Source organism: Sinocyclocheilus grahami, unplaced genomic scaffold (assembly GCF_001515645.1).
Source record: "Sinocyclocheilus grahami isolate Dianchi unplaced genomic scaffold, SAMN03320097.WGS_v1.1 scaffold472.1, whole genome shotgun sequence".
Taxonomy (NCBI): Eukaryota; Metazoa; Chordata; class Actinopteri; order Cypriniformes; family Cyprinidae; genus Sinocyclocheilus; species Sinocyclocheilus grahami.
Genome location: NW_015505651.1, coordinates 59,728 through 83,363, shown reverse-complemented (window position 1 = coordinate 83,363; position 23,636 = coordinate 59,728). Strand labels below are relative to the sequence as shown.

The following is a 23,636-nucleotide window of genomic DNA, read 5'->3' as shown; positions in this document are numbered from 1 at the left end:
CGAAAGCCTCGTACCGAACGGTTCAATGTGAATACGTGTATCGATACACCCCTAATATATATATGTGTGTGTGTGTGTGTGTTTTAGCATTTTTATTTGTAAATGTTTAAATAGTTTTTAATAGAAGATTAATAGTTTTGTCATATTGTGTATAGAGAGAATAGAAGGAAAAATATATTTACAAACCTCTCTAATTCTCAAATTCTTATTTATATAATTATAATCCCCCCCAAAATAATTAATTATTCCCTAATTTTGTACAGTTAAACATATATACTGAGTAAACTTTTTTTTAATTGTGTAGAAGTAGAATTAAGTGTGGCGTTATAATTACAGAGAGTGTTTAGATGCAGGTCTAATTACTTTTGAAAGTAGCACAAAAAAAAAACTATTGTCTCATAAGTGTTGTTGTTTTTTTACATGCAAAGTAAAGTCTGACTGGTCTAATTACTTTTGAAAGTAGCACAAAAAAAACCTCTTGTCTCATAAGTGTTGTTTTTACATGCACAGTAAAGTCTTTTACATGTAAAGTACAGTCTGATCTTTGCCAGATGTCTGTGGGGGAAGAAAAAATAATAATAATTGTTTGACAGTTTTAATGCTGTACCCTCTCTGCCCAAACTGCATTCAATCCAAACCCTTTACTAAAGCACAGACAGACAGAGAGAGAGAGAAAGAGAGGAGGACTGTCCCTCTGGCAGGTGATAACACTAATGAGATGTCCAACCACTCTCCACATCCCATATACAACAGTGACATTTAACCATCTGCGACGTCTCTTCCACTCATGGAGCATTTCAGACTCCCACAAAGCTAAATACCACCGCCTGACATCCGGTGGAGCCAAACCAGAGTCCTGCCACTTCATTAAAGTCAGATAAACATCCCTTACTGGTCCTGTGATGCCCAGATACAAGAAGAGCCACCCAAACCTTCAATCCTCACTATATTGAAAATATGTATATGTGTGTGTGTGTTTTACTGTTTTTGCTTACATTTTCAAAACTTTACACACAAAAATCCAAGAATTGCACACACAAAATGCAAAATGCCTCACAGCTCTTGCAAAATGAAGCACTGTGTGTTGTTCTGCAAAAAGTGTTTTATGAAATTGAAAACTGAGTCAAAGGCCGAAGTCAAAAACTATATACTTTACTATAAAATAGTAAAGATTAAAATTTTAAATATCATTAAAAATACATATTATTTAATCCTTTATTATTATTTTTATTAGTTCTTTATTATTAAATCTAACTTTTATTATCTGTGCCAGTATTTCCAGTGGCCCTGGAAAGTATCAAATCTAACTGGAAGTATCAAACCTAACAGACATCTTTTCAGTTCATGTTTTGACTGCTTTTGACATTTAAAGCAGATTAATCTCAGACAAAACAGACTGTAAAAAGCCAGGATCGGTATGAACAGATTCTTGACTCTTATGGCCCAAAGCAGTCTTTATCTTTATTCGTCAAGCACTGTATGACATGTTCATTTCTTTGTGATTAGAAATGGGAGTGTTTACTTCGATAAGAATGTTATCTTCATGTACAAACGAGTGACATATTGTTACCGCTTTTGTGAAAACCTCCACAAAGCATTAGTACGCTCATAAGATTTTCCAGCTCAGCGATTCGGGCTGCGTTTGGGAATAAAAGCATCACAGAAAGCTGGATGTCGGCGTCTCTCGGGAACTCGCGCTGGACTGTTAAGGTGAATTTTGAGTCGGATTTGTTCTGTATTCAGAGTCTTAACGCTGAGCTGGCAGAAATCCCGTCCTATATCGCTAAACTGATAGCGGGATCTTTTGTGTTGTGCTTTAGCATGTGAAGGGTTATGCTAGCAGAGAATGGAGCTGATTCTCACAGGTGTGCAGGTATGAAAGAGCTTCATGCGTTTGGCCTTTGACATATTATTTTCATACAAACATAAGATAAACGTTCACAGACTGCTGTCAAACATGGGTGTACATTGTGATTTCAATTCTAGTGAATCTTAACGTCAATACTATTAAATGAATATACATCTATTAAAATAATGTTTTAATATTAAATACCAGTTTTCAATGTATATGGATCTATTTAAAGTCCCTGTGAAATAAAAATGAATGTTTTTTGGGTGTTGGTATCAATATGTTAGTCTTAAGGTTATCTATAAGCCAGTGTGTTCCAAAACAGTGACAAAATTCGCATTTAGAAGATATAAGCATTCAAAGCTTGCAGTTCGTCACTTCCGCCAAAATGGATCAATGATTTTTTTTGATGTCACCTCATACTTCAGCTTCTCATCAAATCTTCTGACCAATCAAATGCTCTCTAGAATCCGAAGCGCCCGCCCCCTACACTATAAATAGACGCTGAAGCTGCGGCTGAAATCGGTCACTTGTTCACAGTGTAGCTAGTATTTCCTGTACAGTGAATGTGAATGTACACAATGTAGGCGATAGGGAACGATTCAGACAGTGTACATTTATATTAATAATGTTATATTAATATTAACAGAGTAAATGTAATATTAATGCCAACTTATTCATATGAAAATAATAAATAAATATGCATCTAGTTGAATAAATAAATACTATATAATTATACTACTATACTATTACTATTACTATATAAAGCACTTTGAATTACCATTGTGTATGAAATGTGCTATATTCTGTAAATAAACTTGGCTTGCCTTGCCTATACTATTATATTATACTATTAAAATATTATAAAATATTACTATAATATTGTAAGATTAGTATAAAATTATTATTTATTATTATAAATATTATTATTAAATGAATATACATCTATTTAAAAATATTCCAGTACTAATATTAATATAGGCTAATTAATTGATATAAAATATTAATATTAAACAAATATGTGTCTATTTAAGAAGTATCCCAAATATACATATTTACATAGTAATAATATTAAAACATTAAATTAAAATGATGGCACGCAGCCATTAGTATTTTTTAATATAAGAAAAAAAAAAAAGTTAATCATTATCCGAAGGTGGAATTGTTTTTTGTAAACGGCATTGAGTCTGTGCTGGTGATACTGTAGACAGACTGCTGTTGTAAATTAGTTATTATTGTAGCATTGACTTGGAACAGAAGTGCTGGTACTTTTGACATCACTTTATCCAACTATAACTTAACCTGTTTAGATGTTTGACTTTCTGATATTAAACACATACCAGTGGCTTGCGGTTTTTGGATGGACTCTGTTTTGGACGTTTATCTCCCATGATCCTCTGTGTCTGGTGGGCGAGTAATGAAGTTTTATCATATTGGCTCTCCAGACTCCTGCACTTTTCCTCAGGCCTCGGCCTCTGTTTCTGACCCAATCCGATTGTGTTCAGGGTTTATACGAGTTCCCTTGGTCTTTCTCTGCTAAATGTGTTTAGAAAGTTTCTTCATCCACAGCCGGAGGTTCGTACACAATCTGTGATCTCGCTGCTCTTTCAGCGTAACTGTGTTTGCTTTCATCTGCTCTCCAGTGCCTCTGCTTGGTTTTTACAACAAAACTCTTTCAGATATTGATCTCGCAACTAAACATTGTCATAAGAGCAAGCAGCCAGTAATTAGACTCATTTATGTTTTACTAACATTACAAATTTGCAATCTGATTTGCCAGTTCAGTTTTTTTTTCTTTTGCAGTTTGCAATGACAAAGCAAAAGGAGAAAATATATATATTTAATGAGTTTTTTTCATTTATTCTATATTTTGTACACACACGCACACACACAAACATACACAATATGTAGCATGCATTTATACTTTATTTTATACAGATACATAAATACACAAACTATTCATTTATTCTTCTTCTTATTATTTTTTGTATGTGTATATATGATATATAATACTATATAAAATAAATAATAAATATATGCAATACATTAAATAAATATATATCAAAATTAAGTAATAGATATATGTCTATAATAATATACTGACTTTTAATTTTATTAAAAATTTATTTATTTTTTCAATTAAATAGGTAATTTATATATTAATTAAAAAGCGTTAGTTTATCATTTAAATTCTGCTAAACTGACTCCTCTCACCAAACCACTTCTCTCTGTCTCTCTCACTTTTTTTCCGTTACTCCATTAAGGCCGGTTAGTTGCATGATAAGTTGTTTAGCGTCTGTAGAGGAAGCTGCTGAATAAACACACTCTCTCTCTCTCTCTGTCCTCCTGTGTGGTCTGTGACGGAGACCCTCCTGACCGCTGGGACTCATCAGATCATGAGTGTAGAGTGCAGACCACATTCACAGTGTGCTGTTACAGTGAGGACTGCCACGCTCGAGAGCAGATACTAGAAATTCTCATCATACTGTACATCTGATTACATACAGACGCATGCATAATGCTTTCTTGAGGTCAGCGTTTAATTTAAGTCTAAATATGACAGTATGCAGAATAGAGTACTAGTGTACTGCTTACTTCTATTTCCAATTTTTTGTTTCTTTTAACAGTCTGTATCATGCAGTGATAATATTTAACTTCATGGCCTCACTATGTGGCTGGTTTGTTTAATGTAGGAAATACAGTTATTTTGTATTTGCAATCCATTTTTTATGTTTGTTACATCATGTTCTTTTGGCACTTTTAATTGAACTTGTGGCAGTTCTATGAAATAATGAGTAAGAGATGTTCACAATCATGTGATGATCATGTGTGAATGGAAGCTGAGCACAATGCATTGTGGGATACGGTATTTCACATAGGATGTCTCTTTTTGTTTACTGCACATTTTAGCAATACTTCACCTGAGCATTTTATGCATACTACAGAAATAGTAAGAGTAAAATTATAGTATGCTGTTTTTAACGTTGCCAGTAAATTATGATTATTCTAATTATTCAAGTAAATATATTATTTAAAAAAAACTTTATTGAAGTAGAATGATATAATGCCTAACATGAAATTATTTTCTTCAATTATTATATATTGAGTAAAAATATTAATTTACTTTATTCAATAGGGAAAATTTAAATATAAAAAATGCAATTAATTATTAATAAAATAGAAATATAGTATGCTATTCGTAACATAGCCAGTAAATTATAATTATTTCATTCAATAATTATATATTTATTTAATATTAATTCACTGTAATAATAAATATTTAAATTGCACCTATTTAATAAAGTAGAATTATAGTATGCTATTTTAACAAAGCTAGTAAATCATAATTATTTATTTATGATATTAATTTACTGTAATAAGTAGAATTATAGCTATTATTCTTAACATAGACAGTAAATTAGAATGATTTGCTTAATTATATATTGAGTAAATATCTTAAATAATTTTTTTTGGATGCAGAATGATAGACTGGATTTGATTAATGTAAAAGTATAATATATAGTTAATTAACTATAACTATAATAATATATTCATTAATTAAGATTAGAAATGATTTGCATTGTGCGTATTACATTCTTTCTTAAATATCCATTGATGTGTTCAACGAGACATTATTGTTTTAATATTTATTTTCTAGTTTTGTACAGGAGGATGTTGAGCTGAAGCTGGTTAGATATTCAGTAAGTTCATCAATCTTCTGCTCCGCCGATGATGACTATCACATGAGCAGTCACAGGTGCCGGAGGTTGTTTAAGCAGTGCAGGAGTGGAGAGGAGAGGCGAGGCAAGGGGAAGTACATAAGCTCATTCCCCAGCGGCCTGCAGGCAGCCTTTATCAGCTCCTCCAGGGACGCCCATCCATTCAGGACCAGTCGCTGTGATTTAATTGTGCTTTCTGCATGACTGACTCTCACCTTCACACAGTCTCACCAGCTCAGCACATCCACAAGCTCTGAAAGGACACTGGCAGACGCCAATATAAAGCTGGAGAAACATCTGCACTGACAAAAATCTCATTATTTACATTAAAAAGGTAATTGGAACATTGAGGGGTTTGAAAGAAATACTGCCCTCCTTTAGTAGCTAATTGTCCCGTCTGAAGCAAAGAGGTTCAGAGATTTGCTTCTTTCACATTTGATTCACATGAATATTTTAAATAAATAAATTAAGAAAGAAAATTACAAACATTGCCTTAGAAACTAACTGAAATAGAATAAGGTTATATATCTTAAAAATATTACAATTTATTATTATATATTATATTAATTGTTATATATCTTAAAAATATTACAATTAATATTAAAACTGAAGTTAATATGAATTAAAGCTTAATAGAAATATTAAAGGGTTAGTTCACCCAAAAATTCTGTCATTAATTACTCACCCTCGTGTTGTTCGAAACCCCTAAGACCTTCGTTCATCTTCGGAACACAATTTAAGATATTTTTGATGAAATATGAGGGCTCTCTGACCCTCCCACAGACAGCAAGGTAACTACCACGTTCAAGATCCAGAAAAGTACCAAGTTGATCGACAAAGTAGTCCGTGTGACATCAGTGGTTCAACTGTAAAGTTAAGAAGCTACGAGAATACTTTTTTGTGCAAAGAAAACAAAAATAACGACTTTAGCTGTCTGTGGGAGGGTCAGAGAGTAATTAATGACAGAATTTTCATTTTTGGGTGAACTAACCCTTTAAATAAACCCCAACAATTAATATAAATAACACAAGCACATAACACAATTACTGAAATTTAAACTAAAATTAAATTACTTAATTACTTAAATTAAAATGACTTAAAATAAACATTAAATCAAATAAAATACATTTAAAAAAAAATATATATATATAAACTGTGTGTGTGTGTGTGTGTGTATATATATATATATATATATATATATATATATATATATATTAAAAGGAGTCTGAATCAGACCACTCGGATCTTTCTGTTTGTTTGTTTGTAGACAGAAATATGTGTTGTCTATTTATAGCTTTTGTATTACTTTTTTCTGTACCCAGTCGTTCTTTCATTAGATTTAATTCAGACTGCAAACACTGGGGTAAAGTATAAATCATTTTGTTGCTGCAGATGCAGTAGTGTCGCAGCAGTCGTGCTCCGCTCTATTGTGTGTTTCTGCACGAGAGAGAAAACAGGTCTTGTTGCGTTTGAAATAAAATCACAGGAGAGTCAAACTCAAAACAGCCCAAACCACAGGCCGTTCAATCATCTCACAGCAGAACTTCAGACTCCGTGTGCTTAAAGTGATTCGTCTAAAACACAATCTGTCCGCCGCTGGAGCAGCTACTCAATCTGCCACAAGCGCCTCTGTGTGGAGAAGAAAGCGTTTGCCAGCAGAGATGAAGAGGAGGGAGAGAGTCTGAAGCGAGGTGAAGGTCAGAAGAGAAGGATGTTTTGGGAACACAAGGTAGTTTATGACTGAACTGATGTGAGCTGTCAGTTCTTGTGTGGACGGAAACAAACTAGACTGAAGCATCTCTGCCTGCAAGCTGTTTATTCATCCACATCTCTTCAAAACATAACTTACCCTATTTACTTTCACTTTTATTTTGTTATATTAAATAAAAACATGTGTCTTAGTGTTTTTCATGCATTTATTACAGTTTCCATCACATTTACGCTGTTGTTTTTAAAAGAAGTCTTAGCAGGTTGCATTTATTTGATCAAAATAAGGTTACAAAAATCTGAAATATTATTATAATTTAAAATAATTTCTTTCTTTATGAATATATGGTAAAATGTAATTTATTTCTGTGATTTCCAGCATCATTACGCCAGTCTTCAGTGTCACATGATCTTCAGAAATCAGTATAATATGCTGATTTGCTGCTCAAGAAACATTTCTGATTATTATCAGTGTTTAAAACAGTTGTGCTGCCCAATATTTTTGTGGAAACCGTGATATATTTTATTTTTAGTTTCTTTGATGAATAGAAAGTTCAAAAGAGCAGCATTTATTTGAAATAGAAATCTTTTGTAACATTCTCTTTGTCACTTTTGATCAATTTAATGCATCCTTGATGAGTACAAATATTAATTTCTTTAAAAAAATCACAAACTTTAAATGGTAGTGTGGGAATATGAATCACAACACAATTAATTTCTAATGGATAAAAGTTCTGCTCTCACTTTTTCATATTTATTTACTGCTGTCCTTGGAAATGCATCACATTATGAAAGTAATAAAACAGGTTGTGAAATGCAGTTTCATGTTGACTTTCAGCTGAACTGTAATTGCATCACAGTCTTACTTTATCATTATCAAGCAGATTCATTTATTCCTTGACAACTCCATTCGTCTTATAGAAATTGTTGATCACTCAGGGAACGGCTTCATTTAGCTCTGATGTCAGGCCTTCATTGGCTGGGTTGAGATATATGACGCTAATGAAGTTTTTAATAGTTTGTTATTCCAAAAATAGTTTTCTCCTCTTGCCAAATCCAAGCGGCGTTCTGATGTTTTGTCTGGTAACCTCTGAAGGGCAATAAAGAGTAACATAATGATCCTAATGTAGGAAAAATACTCCATCTCCGCTCGTTATCTGAGGAGTGGCTGCAGAACCTGCAGAAGTCGACTTTCTTCTTTCTTCCTAAAGCTCTTTCTAATCTAATAGACTGAATTAGATAAAGAGGAAATAAACGGCGTCAGTGTAATTGGCCGGCGCTTTTAAAGAAGTCGTGGTTTATGAGGACATTCATGTCTTAATGTTCATGCAGTCTCGCTCAGTCCTGAAGGACATTTTCTTTCTTTTGTTGGAAGTATATTGGTTTTATTCTTCATAATAGATAAAATGATGGAATAATTCATTATAAGTAAATGCACATCACTTTCTGATGGAAGCACATTTCTACCACAGAAAAAAAAAGTAATTGTAAATTTTTACCTCACAAGTCTGACTTCTTTTTTCCCCAGAATTGCAAGATAAATGCAAGATGAATTGTGAGATAAAAAGTCATAATTACTTTTATTTTTTATTTATTTATTTTAATTAGGTGGCAGAATAAAAAAAAAGTGAGATATAAACTCACATATTTGGCTTTTTTTTAATAGTTTTAGTTGTTTTAGTACTTTAGTACAAAAATGAGAAATGTTGATTTTATTTGATTTTTGTCAGTTATTGTTTATTTTCTTTTAAGTATTTGAATGCTGTTTACATTTACATATTTTTGTTCTGTGCTTTAGTAGTTTTTTAATATACATTTCTGTTTAGCTTTATATTTATTTCAGTTTTAGTTTTAATAATTGCAATATTTAAACTTTGACTGATTTTTTTTAAAGAGTCAGTTCATATTTGCATTTCAGGATTTTAATATTTAGGATTTGAATTTACATCTCACATTACTGCATTTATATCTTACAATTCAGACTTGAAAGAAATTTTTTTTTAGTTAGTTGCTTAATTAACTTTTTATTTTCTATGGAATCAAAAATGAAAGGTAACTTCCATTTTTTTATCTCACAATTCTGACGTATTTTTCCCTCACAGTTTTGAGTTTACATTTCACAATTCTTAATTTTCTCCTCAGAATTGTGAATTTATATCTCACAATTTCAATATTTTTTTGTTTTATTCTTATTCTTATTATTAGAATTAGAATGATTAGAATTGTGAGAAAAAAAAGTCTGAATTGAGTAGAGCTGGGTATCGAGTTCGATACTTTTTAGGCACCTACCGAATTGCCTCGATACCATCGAGTATCGAAAAACGTCTCGTTGTTCGGTACCAAATTTTGATACCTAAGAGATTAATATCATCAGCGTCAGTGAGCCAATAAGCCTGCAGCACTAGCTGGTGTGTTCGACTAGAAGAGGTGCGACGCAGATCAATCAGTGTTTGACATCCGCGAAATTCATATTTAAATATGAATCGTTTTGCGGCTTAATATTTACAAATACTAGTGGGAGTGGGCTTACTTGTGTGTGTGTGTGTGTGTGTGTGTGTTTGTGTGTGTGAGCGCGCGCATCGGGCGGAACTCCGCTGTGCGTGATGCAGAGAGTGCGACCATAACGTAGAGACTGAATGACATGCAGTCGTGTAAATAAGATAAATAACATAAGGCTATTTGGTTTGCTTAATGAAATAACAAGGTATAGACATGTTCTATAAGAAAGGTAACTTTAAATGACTTCTGTTGTGATCTGGTGCTATAGAGAAAATTAAATTAAATCAAATGAACTTGACCTTCAAGGGGGGCGGGGGGTGCAGTTGGGGGGTGGGCCGCCCCCCTAAAATAATGGCAGGGGAAACACTGGACTTGAAAGAAAAAAATTATTTAGTTAGTTGCTTAATTAATTAACGTTTTATTTTCTATGGAATCAAAAATGAAAGGTAACTTAAATTTTTTTTCTCACAATTCTGACGTATTTTTTCCTCACAGTTTTGAGTTTACATTTCACAATTCTTAATTTTCTCCTCAGAATTGTGAATTTATATCTCACAACTGCAATATTTTTTTGTTTTATTATTATTATTAGAATTAGAAGGATTAGAATTGTAAGAAAAAAAGTCTGAATTGAGTAGGGCTGGGTATCGAGTTCGATACTTTTTAGGCACCGACCGAATTGCCTCGATACCATCGAGTATCGAAAAACGTCTCGTTGTTCGGTACCAAATTTTGATACCTAAGAGATTAATCTCATCAGCGTCAGTGAGCCAATAAGCCTGCAGCACTAGCTGGTGTGTTCAACTAGAAGAGGTGCGATGCAGATCGATCAGTGTTTGACATCCGCGAAAGCGATTCGAAAGCGCACGGAGCAGTCTGCTCTCTTTAGCTCTCGTGGTACTGTAATACACTGATCAGTCTGCGCAGTCAGTCCACGTCAAGTCGAACACACCTACTAGTTTACACCGGTTACACTCAGAGATGTGGTGCACACGTGAGGCTGTAGTGCGAATGCGTCCCAGCCCCCTTAGATGTAAGGCTACATTTACACTGCTGCATTTATGTTCTAAAATGCGCCTCACTGCACAAGTCTGCGGCGCGTTACTTTTTTTTTTAGATAATGTAATCTTGTTAAAATTGATTTCATAAAATTGGTATCGAAAAAAGTATCGTTCAGGAACCGGTATCGAAGTCAAGGTATCAGTATCGGTATCGATATCGAAAATTTTTGAACGATACCCAGCCCTAGAATTGAGAGATAAAAAGATACAATTACACTTTTTTATCCTGTGACCAAAACTTCCAGCTTCCATAATTTCCTCTCTCTTGTGTGGGACGTGTTTAACATTCAAATCATTCTTGAGTGTTTTTTTTTCTGATGTATTTTGGACATAATTGCAGGAGGCAGGAGGTTAGCGGCCTCCGTTCCCAACCAGCCGTAGAGCAAACACTCATTAACATGTGTTATCGCTGATCAGCAGAAGCTCGACTGAGGCCCTGGACAGCACTAAAAATACAGCCGTGCCGGTGTGTTTGCCAAGACCACCGACTGATGCAGATGCTTCTAATAAAGAGGACAAATCAGCCCTCCACGTCCAAATTACTCCCGCTTACTTGTGCAAAACTCACCACTGTGATGCTGGGACGTTTCTGTGGTGCTCTGAGGTTGTTAATGCATTGCTGTAAGCTTGTTAGAGTGCTCTGGGTGGTTGCTAGCTAATTCTGAGGGGTTGTTAGTGGTTTCTTCTTGTTGGCAGTTTTTTAGTCACTGAAATACATAAGTTTGAAGATTTGATTTTTTTTTTCCTGTTTCAGAAGTATCTTCTGCTCACCAAGACTGCATATATTTAATCAAAAATACTGTAAAAAAAATTAAATATTAAAATTCAAAGTAACTTTTTTCTATTTGAATATATGTTGAACTCTGCTAATGCTCATCAGTAAATCAGTGGAAAATAAATAGAAATCATGATTCTGTCTGAGCTATGCTTTATAAAATGAATATTTTTGTGGAAACCGTGATACATTTGATTTTTCCAGGATTCACAGATGAATAGAAAGTTCAAAAGAACTAGTGTAAATGTAGCCTGATAGATGTATAAACTGAAGACTATTTGAGCTTTATTAAAACTATTTGCACTGATTTATTGTGTTGGTTACATTTTGTTCCTTTGTGCAGTGGCTCAGGAGATGAGTCTTTGAGTTTGTATAAACATCAACAAGCTGAAAAATAAAACCTAAATTTTTTTTTTAGATAATGTAATCTTGTTAAAATTGATTTCATAAAATTGGTATCGAAAAAAGTATCGTTCAGGAACCGGTATCGAAGTCAAGGTATCAGTATCGGTATCGATATCAAAAATTTTTGAACGATACCCAGCCCTAGAATTGAGAGATAAAAAGATACAATTACACTTTTTTATCCTGTGACCAAAACTTCCAGCTTCCATAATTTCCTCTCTCTTGTGTGGGACGTGTTTAACATTCAAATCATTCTTGAGTGTTTTTTTTTCTGATGTATTTTGGACATAATTGCAGGAGGCAGGAGGTTAGCGGCCTCCGTTCCCAACCAGCCGTAGAGCAAACACTCATTAACATGTGTTATCGCTGATCAGCAGAAGCTCGACTGAGGCCCTGGACAGCACTAAAAATACAGCCGTGCCGGTGTGTTTGCCAAGACCACCGACTGATGCAGATGCTTCTAATAAAGAGGACAAATCAGCCCTCCACGTCCAAATTACTCCCGCTTACTTGTGCAAAACTCACCACTGTGATGCTGGGACGTTTCTGTGGTGCTCTGAGGTTGTTAATGCATTGCTGTAAGCTTGTTAGAGTGCTCTGGGTGGTTGCTAGCTAATTCTGAGGGGTTGTTAGTGGTTTCTTCTTGTTGGCAGTTTTTTAGTCACTGAAATACATAAGTTTGAAGATTTGATTTTTTTTTTCCTGTTTCAGAAGTATCTTCTGCTCACCAAGACTGCATATATTTAATCAAAAATACTGTAAAAAAAATTAAATATTAAAATTCAAAGTAACTTTTTTCTATTTGAATATATGTTGAACTCTATTTTATTTCTGTGATCAAAGCTGTATTTTCAGCATCATTACTCCAGTCTTCAGTGTCACATGATCTTCAGAAATCATTCTAATATGCTGATTTGCTGCTCAAGAAACATTTCTGATTATTATCAATGTTGAAAACAGTTGTGCTGCACAATATTTTTGTGGAAACCGTGATATATTTTATTTTTCCAGGATTGACAGATGAATAGAAAGTTCAAAAGAACAGCATTTATTTGAAGCAGAAATCATCTGTAACATTATAAATGTCTTTACTGTCACTTTTGATCAATTTAATTTATCCTTTGCATCCTTAAAAGTATTAATTTCTAAAAAAAAAAAAAACATTTTATATAATAGGCTATAAAATTGTGATATACTGTATATTATAACATTTATAATATATAATACATTTTATTAGTAGTACTTTTTTTTATATTTGACCTTCATCTTATCATCTCTTTCTCTCTGAATATATGTGGTTTTAAAGTGATAATCCCGAAGCCAAAACAGTTTAGGGGTCAGTTTACCTGCGGCGAACCCTTGCCAGGTCGACCCTTTGTGTAACCGCTCTGCTAGTCATGCGCTAAACGGACAGTGACGATTTACCGGCTCTCGGTGAGCTCCAGTTTCCCTGCACTTCTCGTCTGAAGGTGACTCTGTTCATCTGCGTGCAGTGAGAGTGAGGTGGGTAAACGAGTGAAAGGGTGAATGTAATGGAATGACTGATGCCGCATGACGCCTGTCAGCTCGGCTAATCGAGGACGACACACTTGGCCGCCCACTGACTGGCATGTGCCGGAGCGCACGTCTGTGAAGCAGTGCAGAAATGCTGGAAAGGCACATCAGCTGGGCTTTTAACCTTAACTTCAAACCATCAGTTATAAAGCACACTTTATTTAAACCATGTTCAGGATCTAAAACAAACTTTCTATGCAAATACATGAGCATTGATGCTGCTTTATTGCAATAGTTTAATGACATGGCATGGTTCACGGTGTCATGTTCTCGAGGAGAGATGGCCGCTATCTGAGCTCACGTCTGTTTTAATAGCATTATGGTCATACTGTAGGCTGGATGAGGTCATGGTGGTACGACCTTGCTTGAGAAGCTCCAGTAATGGGACACCGGGTCAGGAATGAGATGCAGGGATCAGATGCGGAAGGAGAAATGTAAGACTAGAAAACAGGCTGAAATAAGAAACGCACAGCTATCAGCCGTTGATCTGACCTCAGAGAAACACTTAAATATCTCTGATAGTCATTAAACGTTTTATGGTGCCTGTGGAGTATTTAAAAAGAAAGATGGATTCAATATGTTTATGTTCTTATTGCTATTTGACCTTTAGATGAAAACTAGATGGAAAGTTAATTTGAGACTTGACTTCTAATAATAATAATAATTATTGTTATTGTTATTATCATTATTATTGTTATTAAATGAAATAATACTTTATATAAAAAGAAATGTCAACTATATTTAACCCTCTGGGGTCTAAGACCGCACCGGTGTGGTCTATCACGTTTTTTTTTCTTGATGACCACGAAAATAACTAAAAATACTATTTATACTAAAAGTGAATGAATGAATGAATAAATAAATAAACAAACAAACAGTAAATAGACTAAACACACACACACACACACATTAGTTTATTTAAAATTCAATTTTTGTAATATATTGCTTTATTACCAGTATAAAATAAATAATTTATATAAAATGGATTTATTTATAATATATTTAATAAACAATAATATTATTTAATACATAAAATGTGCATTATATAAAAGAATATATTATAAATTATTATAAAAAAAATTATATTTTATTATATATACTAGGGGTGCTCCGATCAGGGTTTTTGAGGCCGATCACAGAAAGCAGTATCTGCCGATACCGATCACCAATACCAATCTTTTTAAAGCCTTATTTTTATCATTTATAACTGTTTATAGTGATACTATTTTTTTAGACATTTATTCAGGGCCTGAATTTCATTTTTGAAAATGGGGGGAATTCCCCTCTTAGGGGACTCTTGTGTGAGGAGAAGCAGGTTTCACACAGGAGTCTGCTACTGATCCGTGGCTGTTTACCACAAACACAACATTTATCCATTATTTTGATTTCAAATACAAACATTGTCACTGAAAATGCTTTTTCAGCATTGCAATAAATTTTTTTACACAGTACAGTAATACAATCTTTCACAGAAAAGCTCAATAAATATAAGCAACACTTTATTCAATGCTTTCTACTTTTGCATTTACTTCTAGATTTATATATTAAGTTGCTCAAGCAATTGGCAAAACATTTAAACTACTTTTTTTACGTTATCACAAACTTACCATTGACAGAAATAAGACAGCTCTACTGCCTTTCCTTTTGCATTGAACTCTTTATTACAAGCAATCCATTCAGTTCATAAAGAACTTTGTTTTGCTACCTTCACGAGTGCCATCTGTTATTGCCTTCTTTATCTAAAAGTGCTCTTTCCCTTTAAACCTAGCCAAAAAGCCATATGTAGACTGTCAAACAGTAGACTTTAATAATATGCATTTATGGTGTAATTACTACATTTTCGTGTCAATCCATGTTCATATTTACTGCAAACAATGTGCTGTTACTTTAATTAAGCGTTTGCAGAGCAGTAGGCTCTGTGCGGAAACGATCTCTGGAATGCTGCAGACATGCTACCGGACAGCAACCGTGTGCAGTGAACGCTTTAATCCGTTCACATGAGTGCGGAAAAAATACGCACCATGTATGCACTGCAAACGGAGTAATGTGAACCTGGCATTATGTGTGTGCGCTGCGAGTGTGCATGAGCTTACGGTCTCCAGGAGAGCGCGCAAGCGCTGAATGGTCAAACACTGGCAGGAATTAAAAAGAAATGCAATTTATAAACTTTAGTGCCGATGTGACACTGCCTCGACTGTGCAAGTGACAATTCCTGTGTCAACTGTGCAGCCTGTAGCTCGCTTTTAGAGAGACGCGATGTGTGGTGATTTGAAGACATTTGCGTATTTTGAGAGAGAGAGAGAGCGCGGTGATTCACTCATGTTGCTTGTGAAATTACGTCTCACACAAGATTTTCAAATGACTTTATAAGTTATTTAATGAAGAAATATGAAGATGAGTACCTCACCTTCATTATTATAATTATTTCACCCGTGCCGGACAGAGAATGAGATGGTGCCGCTGCATGTTGTGCCAAACCTCTCACGGCAGGGTCATCAGCTTGAGATCGGTTTTTGGAGATCGGCCTTTAAGAGACCGCCGATCGATCATCCCAACGTGATTATCGGCCGATAGTGATCGGTAGCCGATCAATCAGAGCACCCCTAATATATACACACACACTATATATATATATATATATATATATATATATATATTTATATTTGACACTTTAGACTTGCCTTTTGTCTTTCCCTACCATAGTGGTGCAATGTAATTTCACACTTTAATGGCACTGAAGTGACTTTTATTTGAAAGTCATTTGTGTAATTTTCTGTGTGATTTATCAAATAGCATTCCTGAAATATGATTATTCAATCAGTTAAATTGCCCTCCTTCGGGCTAAAGCATCATCAACATGCTGCTACACATTTGCCCGCCGCTGCGACTCGTGTCTTGAGGGTTTTCTCGTCACCTGTTGACACTCGTTCTGTGTTTTATGGCTTCCCATATAATTCACAGCACTCGTGGTCAGGCGTCTCGCTGAGAGAGATTTACACTGGCTGCAGAGAATGTGCTCTGTAATGACAGTGAGCTACTTCACAAACGCTGATTTACCGGCCAGCTTCTGTCGAACAGCTCTGATGAGCTTATTAACTATTCTTAATCACTCATCAGGTAGAAAACTCTTTTATTGATCCGGAGCTGTGCTACATCATTCACTAAGCGGGGGAGCGAGGGACCAATGGTAATAAGGTAAAAAAGCAAGTTCTAAGGTTTTCTTGGTTCTGGCAGGACATAAGAAGCCCTTTGCTCACTTAGTTGCCATTGGCATAAAGTGAAGATTGCTGCCAAATGTGTGATTTTCATTATAATGTTAAGGTGATTTAAATGTATTTATTTATTTATAAATGTTAAAGTGAAAGACTAATATGTTATTTTAGCCTGCTTCTTATAAACAATGTTTTTTATTTTTTGGCAATACAATTTTTTTGTTGTTTGTTGCATACCATATTTTCTGGAAGTAGGACTAGGTCAAAATTGCATTGTTGAGATGATATTTTATAAGTGACATCAGTGTATAAATCATATTACATTAAGAAATAAGGTAAAATTACAAATGTTACAAACATTATAAAAACTATAAACATGTATTTTACTTCCTGTCACTCCACAACACATCCTTTCAATTTATTTGTATTCAGAACAGAACAGGAATGAAAATATAAGTATAAAACAAACCTAAATTATAGTGGCATTTATCATAAACGACATTTATTATAAACATCAAGCTTAAACTAATTTACTCAAATTGAAACTGAAATTACCAGCATATGGAAAATGTGCTATAGATTAGAAATAAACTTCTCTCATTCGGACCGGATCCAAATGTGTTTTGGCTGCTTGACATTAATTGCATTTTATAAGTAGCTTTGGAACACAAAAGAAATGTGTATTATATTGCAGAAAATATGGTAATTTACATAAAAATTATCTAGGTGAGTCATGCCCCATCTTGTTTATTTGGAAATTGTCCATAATTTTAACTTGAGTATTTCCACCTTATAACACGAGGTCAGATTCCTAATAGCTGCTCAGAGCGCAGAGACTCTTCTATATTAGTGTGATATTCCAGGCCATGGTTGTTTGTGTATTATTGATCTGTTCTGCTCACGCGAGGCCTGTGTTTGTTCATGGGTGTCTCAGAGAAGCTCAGGCTGATTTACACCGTTATGGCTCCACCCTGTGCTTCATTAAAATCTGCAGTGCACTTGGACCTCATTAGGCTTAATGAGCCAATATCCGTCATCCTCAACGAGCTTCTAGCAGCATTATATGAAGCAGAAGGGGATTCTGGGGCCCCACTGGTCTTGTTCAGAGGGAAACAGGGCACGAGGACTTTAGCTGGATATTAAGGGTCATTCATGTCAAATCTGACCACAGCATATGATGGATGGATGGACTGATATCGTGTTTGTGTGGTTCTCTCTCTCATGTATCTCAGTGTTGCCCTGCAGTAACTTCTGTTGCTCAGTTACGGCTGCCAAGCGAGCAGAATAAACAGTGACACAGATCATGGGGAGTGTCACACACACACACACACACACACACACAGTCACTTTGTCATACACGCTTCATGTTAACACAAACACACACATACACACATTCTCTGTCTAGCTGCTAATGAGAGCATCTTCAGGTCGTTCTGTTAAAACGCTTTAATGAGGACGCATCAGACAAAAGCCCAGTAATGATTGTCTATAATTACTTGTGTTATGACTGATAACTGATATGATGAGTTTATGTAATTTCTGCATCACTATCAGCTCCGAACACAAGTGCAAATGTAACTAACTAATTTTTGGTAGAAAACCAAAAAAAAAACAGTTTAGTACTTTTGAAATGTGGAAATGTAGAAAATGAGCTTACTTTTTGAATAGTAGGGATGGGTCACGATTTTTGAATATTTGATTATTAGATTTAATTATCAAATGTCGAATAGGTTGTGCGATTATTGTCTTAAAAAATTCTGCTGATGCGGTGGTGACGCGTTCATGTAACAACGCACCTAAAAGCAGAAGAACACACTGTCTCACGCGCACACTGTAGACTTGCGTGGCATAAAAAAAGACTTGCGTAGCGTGTAACGGTTACAGTAAATTATGTGTTAGAGGTGTGGCTGAATCCATATTCAGAAAGGCACGGAAAACAAATAACGCGTTTTACGGAGCCACTAATGTTTCGCTGCTTGCTAGCGGTAGCCTGTTACATTACAGTACATAACATTTCACTTACCACATAAACAGAGTAAGGAGAGATGACTGATAGGATGATGGCGAATGTATTGCAGATCCTGAGCACCACCGACAAACATCGAATCTAGTAAAATGTGTGGTAAGTACTGCAGAGTTCTGCCCTGTACGTGTGATCGCGAATCTCGAAAGTGAAAGTAAAAAACAAGCGCGCATTCATAAACGATTTCAATGCCCCGTATATTAATAACTGCTCCTTGACGCCCGCAGTTTATATACAGTATAATTACCCAATGATATAATTGCGAAAGAAGATATTGAACTATATTTTTCCTCCCATCTCGTATCTTTTCCCTTTGGGGTTACATTTTTTATAATGGAAATGTCCTAGCCTTATGAGCAGTTGATTTATGCTAATCGACAGATTGTTATGTTAATAAGTGCCGTCATTTGGTTATGTTTATTATATTAATATATTTCAGCACGTTACAATCATTATGGCTTGAGTTAAGGTAGCCTATCTTCTGAATTAAACAGTTTATCATACAGATTGAAAGCTTGAATCCCGTCTCTCTCCCTCTCTCTCTGTTTATGGGTGTTTAGGGGTGTGATTTTCGAATAATAGTCAAATAATACCCAGCGATTTTCGAATATTATTTTTGCTTGGAATGCCCATCCCTATTGAATAGGGAAAAATAAAACCTCATGTTGTCTGCAAATCAAATAAAAATATATGGTTGATGCAATATAATTCAGACACATGCATCTGTAGCTTATCCTTAATGTTCAATCATATTGATGTGCTGCCATAGGATATGTGAAAGCTAGAAGCGTCGTTTTTAAATGATTTCTCTTTCCAGTGCTGTTTAGTGCGATTGCAGACGCTCTCATATGAAGATGAAGGCACTGAGGTGAGATTGTCTGGTGTCGGTGATCTGCTCTCAGCTGAGGTTTTTTTCTTGGCTGCCTGAGTCTCTGGCAGATGAGATTCATTCTAGGCCCTGTCTTTATTTCGTTCTTTAAAAGAAACATTATCCTTCTGTCCTCATAATAAAGCTGTCAAGAGGACAAACTTCATCCATTTACACCCATCTGGGAAGGCCATAGCCGCAGTCTTACAGACGGAAAATGAGATTTGAAATCAGTTATGGGCAAATGAAAAGAAAATAATGAGTTTGTGGGATAGTTTGTGTCACAGTGGACGTGCCTGTGCTGCTTTCAACTTCACAGGAAGCAAATGCAGTTGCTTGAACCCAAATTAGCGGCTGTTAGAAGAGCAAAGATGGGGCTTGTTAAGTCTCATAATTCGTATTCATGATCGCCGTGCTAATATCGAGTAAGGCCACTTTGAAATGCAGTTTTTAATTGTTCCCTCACTTCAGCGTGAGACTATATGCTGCAAATATTCAGTGAAAGCAGCTCATTATTTCTGATGGGCGCTGTATGCGGCAGGGAATAAATATATGGCTCCTAACAAGGTTTGACATGAAGTTTTGGCTGCTTTCATTCATAGAAAGTAGAAAGGGCAGTACTAATGCTGTAATCATTTAATGCAATCACATACTGTATGAACCTGCATTGAGTGCAATTAAAATGACTAGCTTTACTTGGCTAATTTGAGCTGATAACCTGACAAGCACTTTCTTGGCAGAGAGTCAGTCCTCATATGCATGCATGTACGTGAAGCTTAAAAACTAAAGTAATATTTTAATATATTTTGCTTAATATAGTAAATGTTTTCTCCTTTTTTGCATTTTTGCATTTTTTTTGCAAAATGTAAAGTTATTAAAATAACTAGCTTATATAATATTTCATATTTGTATATATTTTAGAATATATTACACATCTAATGTATTTTTTATAATATATTGTTTTATAATTGTAATACATTTTAATATTTTGTTAAGTTTAAATATATTAAATATATTCATGTATTTTTTTCTTTTTTTCACGTCTAATCCAGTTTAGCATAAAAATAGCGTAAAAATGTAAATAGCTACTGAAATATATAAAAGTGTATGTAATATTTTATTACTAGCTTATGTAATATTTTATACTTTATTTAATATGTTATAATGCATCTAATAGTTTTATATTATATATTTTAAAATTATAATACATTTTTATATTTCATAGATTTTTAAAACATTAAAACATTAAGTATTCATATATTTGTTTATTTTTGCATTTTTAATCCAATTTTGTGTAAAAAATCATAGAAATTAACATTTGTTTATATTGATATTTCATTATATACAGTATATATAATGCATATATGTATAATAGCGCAAACATTCAAATTGCTATTAGAATAGCTAGCTATATATACTATACATACATACAGTACATACAGAAATTGTAACTATTTTACTGCATTGCATTTTTAATCCAATTTTGTATAAAAGGTCTTAACTTGTGGTTCGATAAAAAGTCAAGAGATCAAATGTTCCTGATTGGACAGCTTCTGTTTATACATATATCAAATCAGAAAGTGAAAAGTGCAATATGTTCTGGTTTATGTACTGCACGTGTAAGTAAATGTAGTACATCATGCATGCATCTCATACATGCAAAATAGTATATGAGAGAAATCTTAGTGGTAGTATGCTAAACGCAGTCATTTGACTCTAGCTGTCACCAGCTTCCTGTTCCTGTCTCATTCAGATGCATCCGTCAGGTCGGTTGCATGGAAACTGCAGTCTCCTGTGACTAGCTTAACCATTTCTCTTTCCTGGAGCCGGTTGTTCTCATCTCTCTGAGTAACGGCTGGCTTCTTTCATGGACTTCTGCTCTCTCTGGCCTGTATAGCGTGACACTGGATGAACGGCGGTGGGAAATCACGCTGGCATTGGCCGAGTTAATAAGGAGCAGGCCGTCAGAGCTCTGCACTAATTGGAGCTGAGACTCGTTCATACGTCAGAACGCTCCGTTACTGTAGTGCCGCTCGCTTTCAGTTCACACTTTTATTGTGGCTTCTGGGAAATTTCAGCGCTCTCTCTCCTGAAAATATGTGCAGGGAAAAGTTGATGATGTTAAAAAGCTTTTGATCTGAAGTGTAAAGCCCTCAAAGATACTGTATATTACTGTTCAGCTCAACTCACATCACATTCTGTGCCTGTAATTTGCTGCATCAGGCCTAATTTTCTGGGAAATTTCAGCGCTCTCTCTCCTGAAAATATGTGCAGGGAAAAGTTGATGATGTTAAAAAGCTTTTGATCTGAAGTGTAAAGCCCTCAAAGATACTATATATTACTGTTCAGCTCAACTCACATCACATTCTGTGCCTGTAATTTGCTGCATCAGGCCTAATTTGTGTGTGTGTGTGTGTGTGTGTGTGTACTTGTTTATGCTACATTGTTGGGACCAAATGTCTCCACAAGGATAGTAATACCTGAAATTTTTGACATTGTGGGGGCCAGTCTGCGGTCCCCACAAGGGAAAAAATTATTACAAATAGTAAATGATGTTTATCTGAAAGTGTAACAGTGCAAACAGGTTTTCTGTAAGGGGTAGGTTTAGGGTTAGGGGATAGAAAATATCGTTTGGTCAGTATAAAAGTAACAGAAGTCTATGGAAAGTCCCCAAAATTCACAGAAACAAACGTGTGTGTGTGTGTGTGTGTGTGTGTGTGTGTGTTTCTACTGAACTACATTTTCGGTACAAATTTGTCCTCAGAATCGAGCTAACCAAAATCTAACCAAAAAACTAAATCTGGTGGCATCCTCTTTTGCATAACCTTTATATATTATTCATCATAGGGCTGTGCAATTAATCGCATGCGATTTTCATGCGCATCTCGTCAGTAAAGCCGGTTCCGTGATTAGTAGTAAATCTCCATCACGTGCTTTCAGATGGAGCTGCATTTAATACACAGAGCCGTAGTTCACTACAAGCTATGCGATACCTTATTCATAATCGAATGCGATTAATCTGCGATTATGAACGCGTGTATTGCCTAATTGTCAGTGAACTATGGCTCTGTGTATTAAATGCCGCTCCATCTGAAAGCAGGTGATGGATAGGCCTGTAGCAATAATCAATATATCGACTATATGTATATGACCTCAATAAATATTTGTATATGACCTCAATAAATATTTGTATATGACCTCAATAAATATTTGTATATGACCTCAATAAATATTTGTATATGACCTCAATAAATATTTGTATATGACCTCAATAAATATTTGTATATGACCTCAATAAATATTTGTATATGACCTCAATAAATATTTGTATATGACCTCAATAAATATTTGTATATGACCTCAATAAATATTTGTATATGACCTCAATAAATATTTGTATATGACCTCAATAAATATTTGTATATGACCTCAATAAATATTTGTATATGACCTCAATAAATTTTGATGACGCAATATATCGCCCATTATATTTACTTAAAAATTAATGTCACCATGTTTTGTACATTCCACTTGCGCCTGTGTCTTTTGCAGCTTCTCGTACAAAACGTGGTGTAGTCATGAGGTGCTAGATCAAATAAAATAAAAAAATGCTTCTAAAAAAAAAGTTTTATCTGCAGATATGGCCTTGTTTAGGGAGCTCTGCCTTTGTGCGTACGGACATCTGAGTGCTGAGTAGTGCCGTACAAAACGTGGTGTAGTCATGAGGTGCTAGATCAAATAAAATTAAAAAATGCTTCTAAAAAAAAAGTTTTATCTGCAGATATGGCCTTGTTTAGGGATCTGACGGACATCTGAGTGCCGAGTAGTGCTTGTGTTTTTCAGCAATAGTGTGCACCCTTAATTTACAGAGAAAAGAAGGTCAGGGAAAAATCTGTAGATGGAAAAATCTTCATACAAGTTCTTTGAGCATTTTTGTTAGAAAATGTTTATTTACTGTGTATTT

At 34.7% G+C, this 23,636-nt stretch overlaps 1 protein-coding gene across 1 annotated transcript in view; it reads left to right on the top strand.

Annotated features, from left to right (window-relative positions):
* Positions 1-1,671: 1,671 nt before the first annotated feature.
* Positions 1,672-23,636, top strand: part of LOC107553366 (potassium voltage-gated channel subfamily H member 2-like) — a 50,159-nt gene continuing 28,194 nt past the window's right edge. Inside the window, exons 1-3 of the mRNA XM_016235572.1 lie at positions 1,672-1,823; positions 5,508-5,663; positions 7,135-7,265. Of these exons, the coding sequence (XP_016091058.1) occupies positions 1,672-1,823; positions 5,508-5,663; positions 7,135-7,265 (439 nt within the window). The remainder of the gene's footprint in view (positions 1,824-5,507; positions 5,664-7,134; positions 7,266-23,636) is intronic.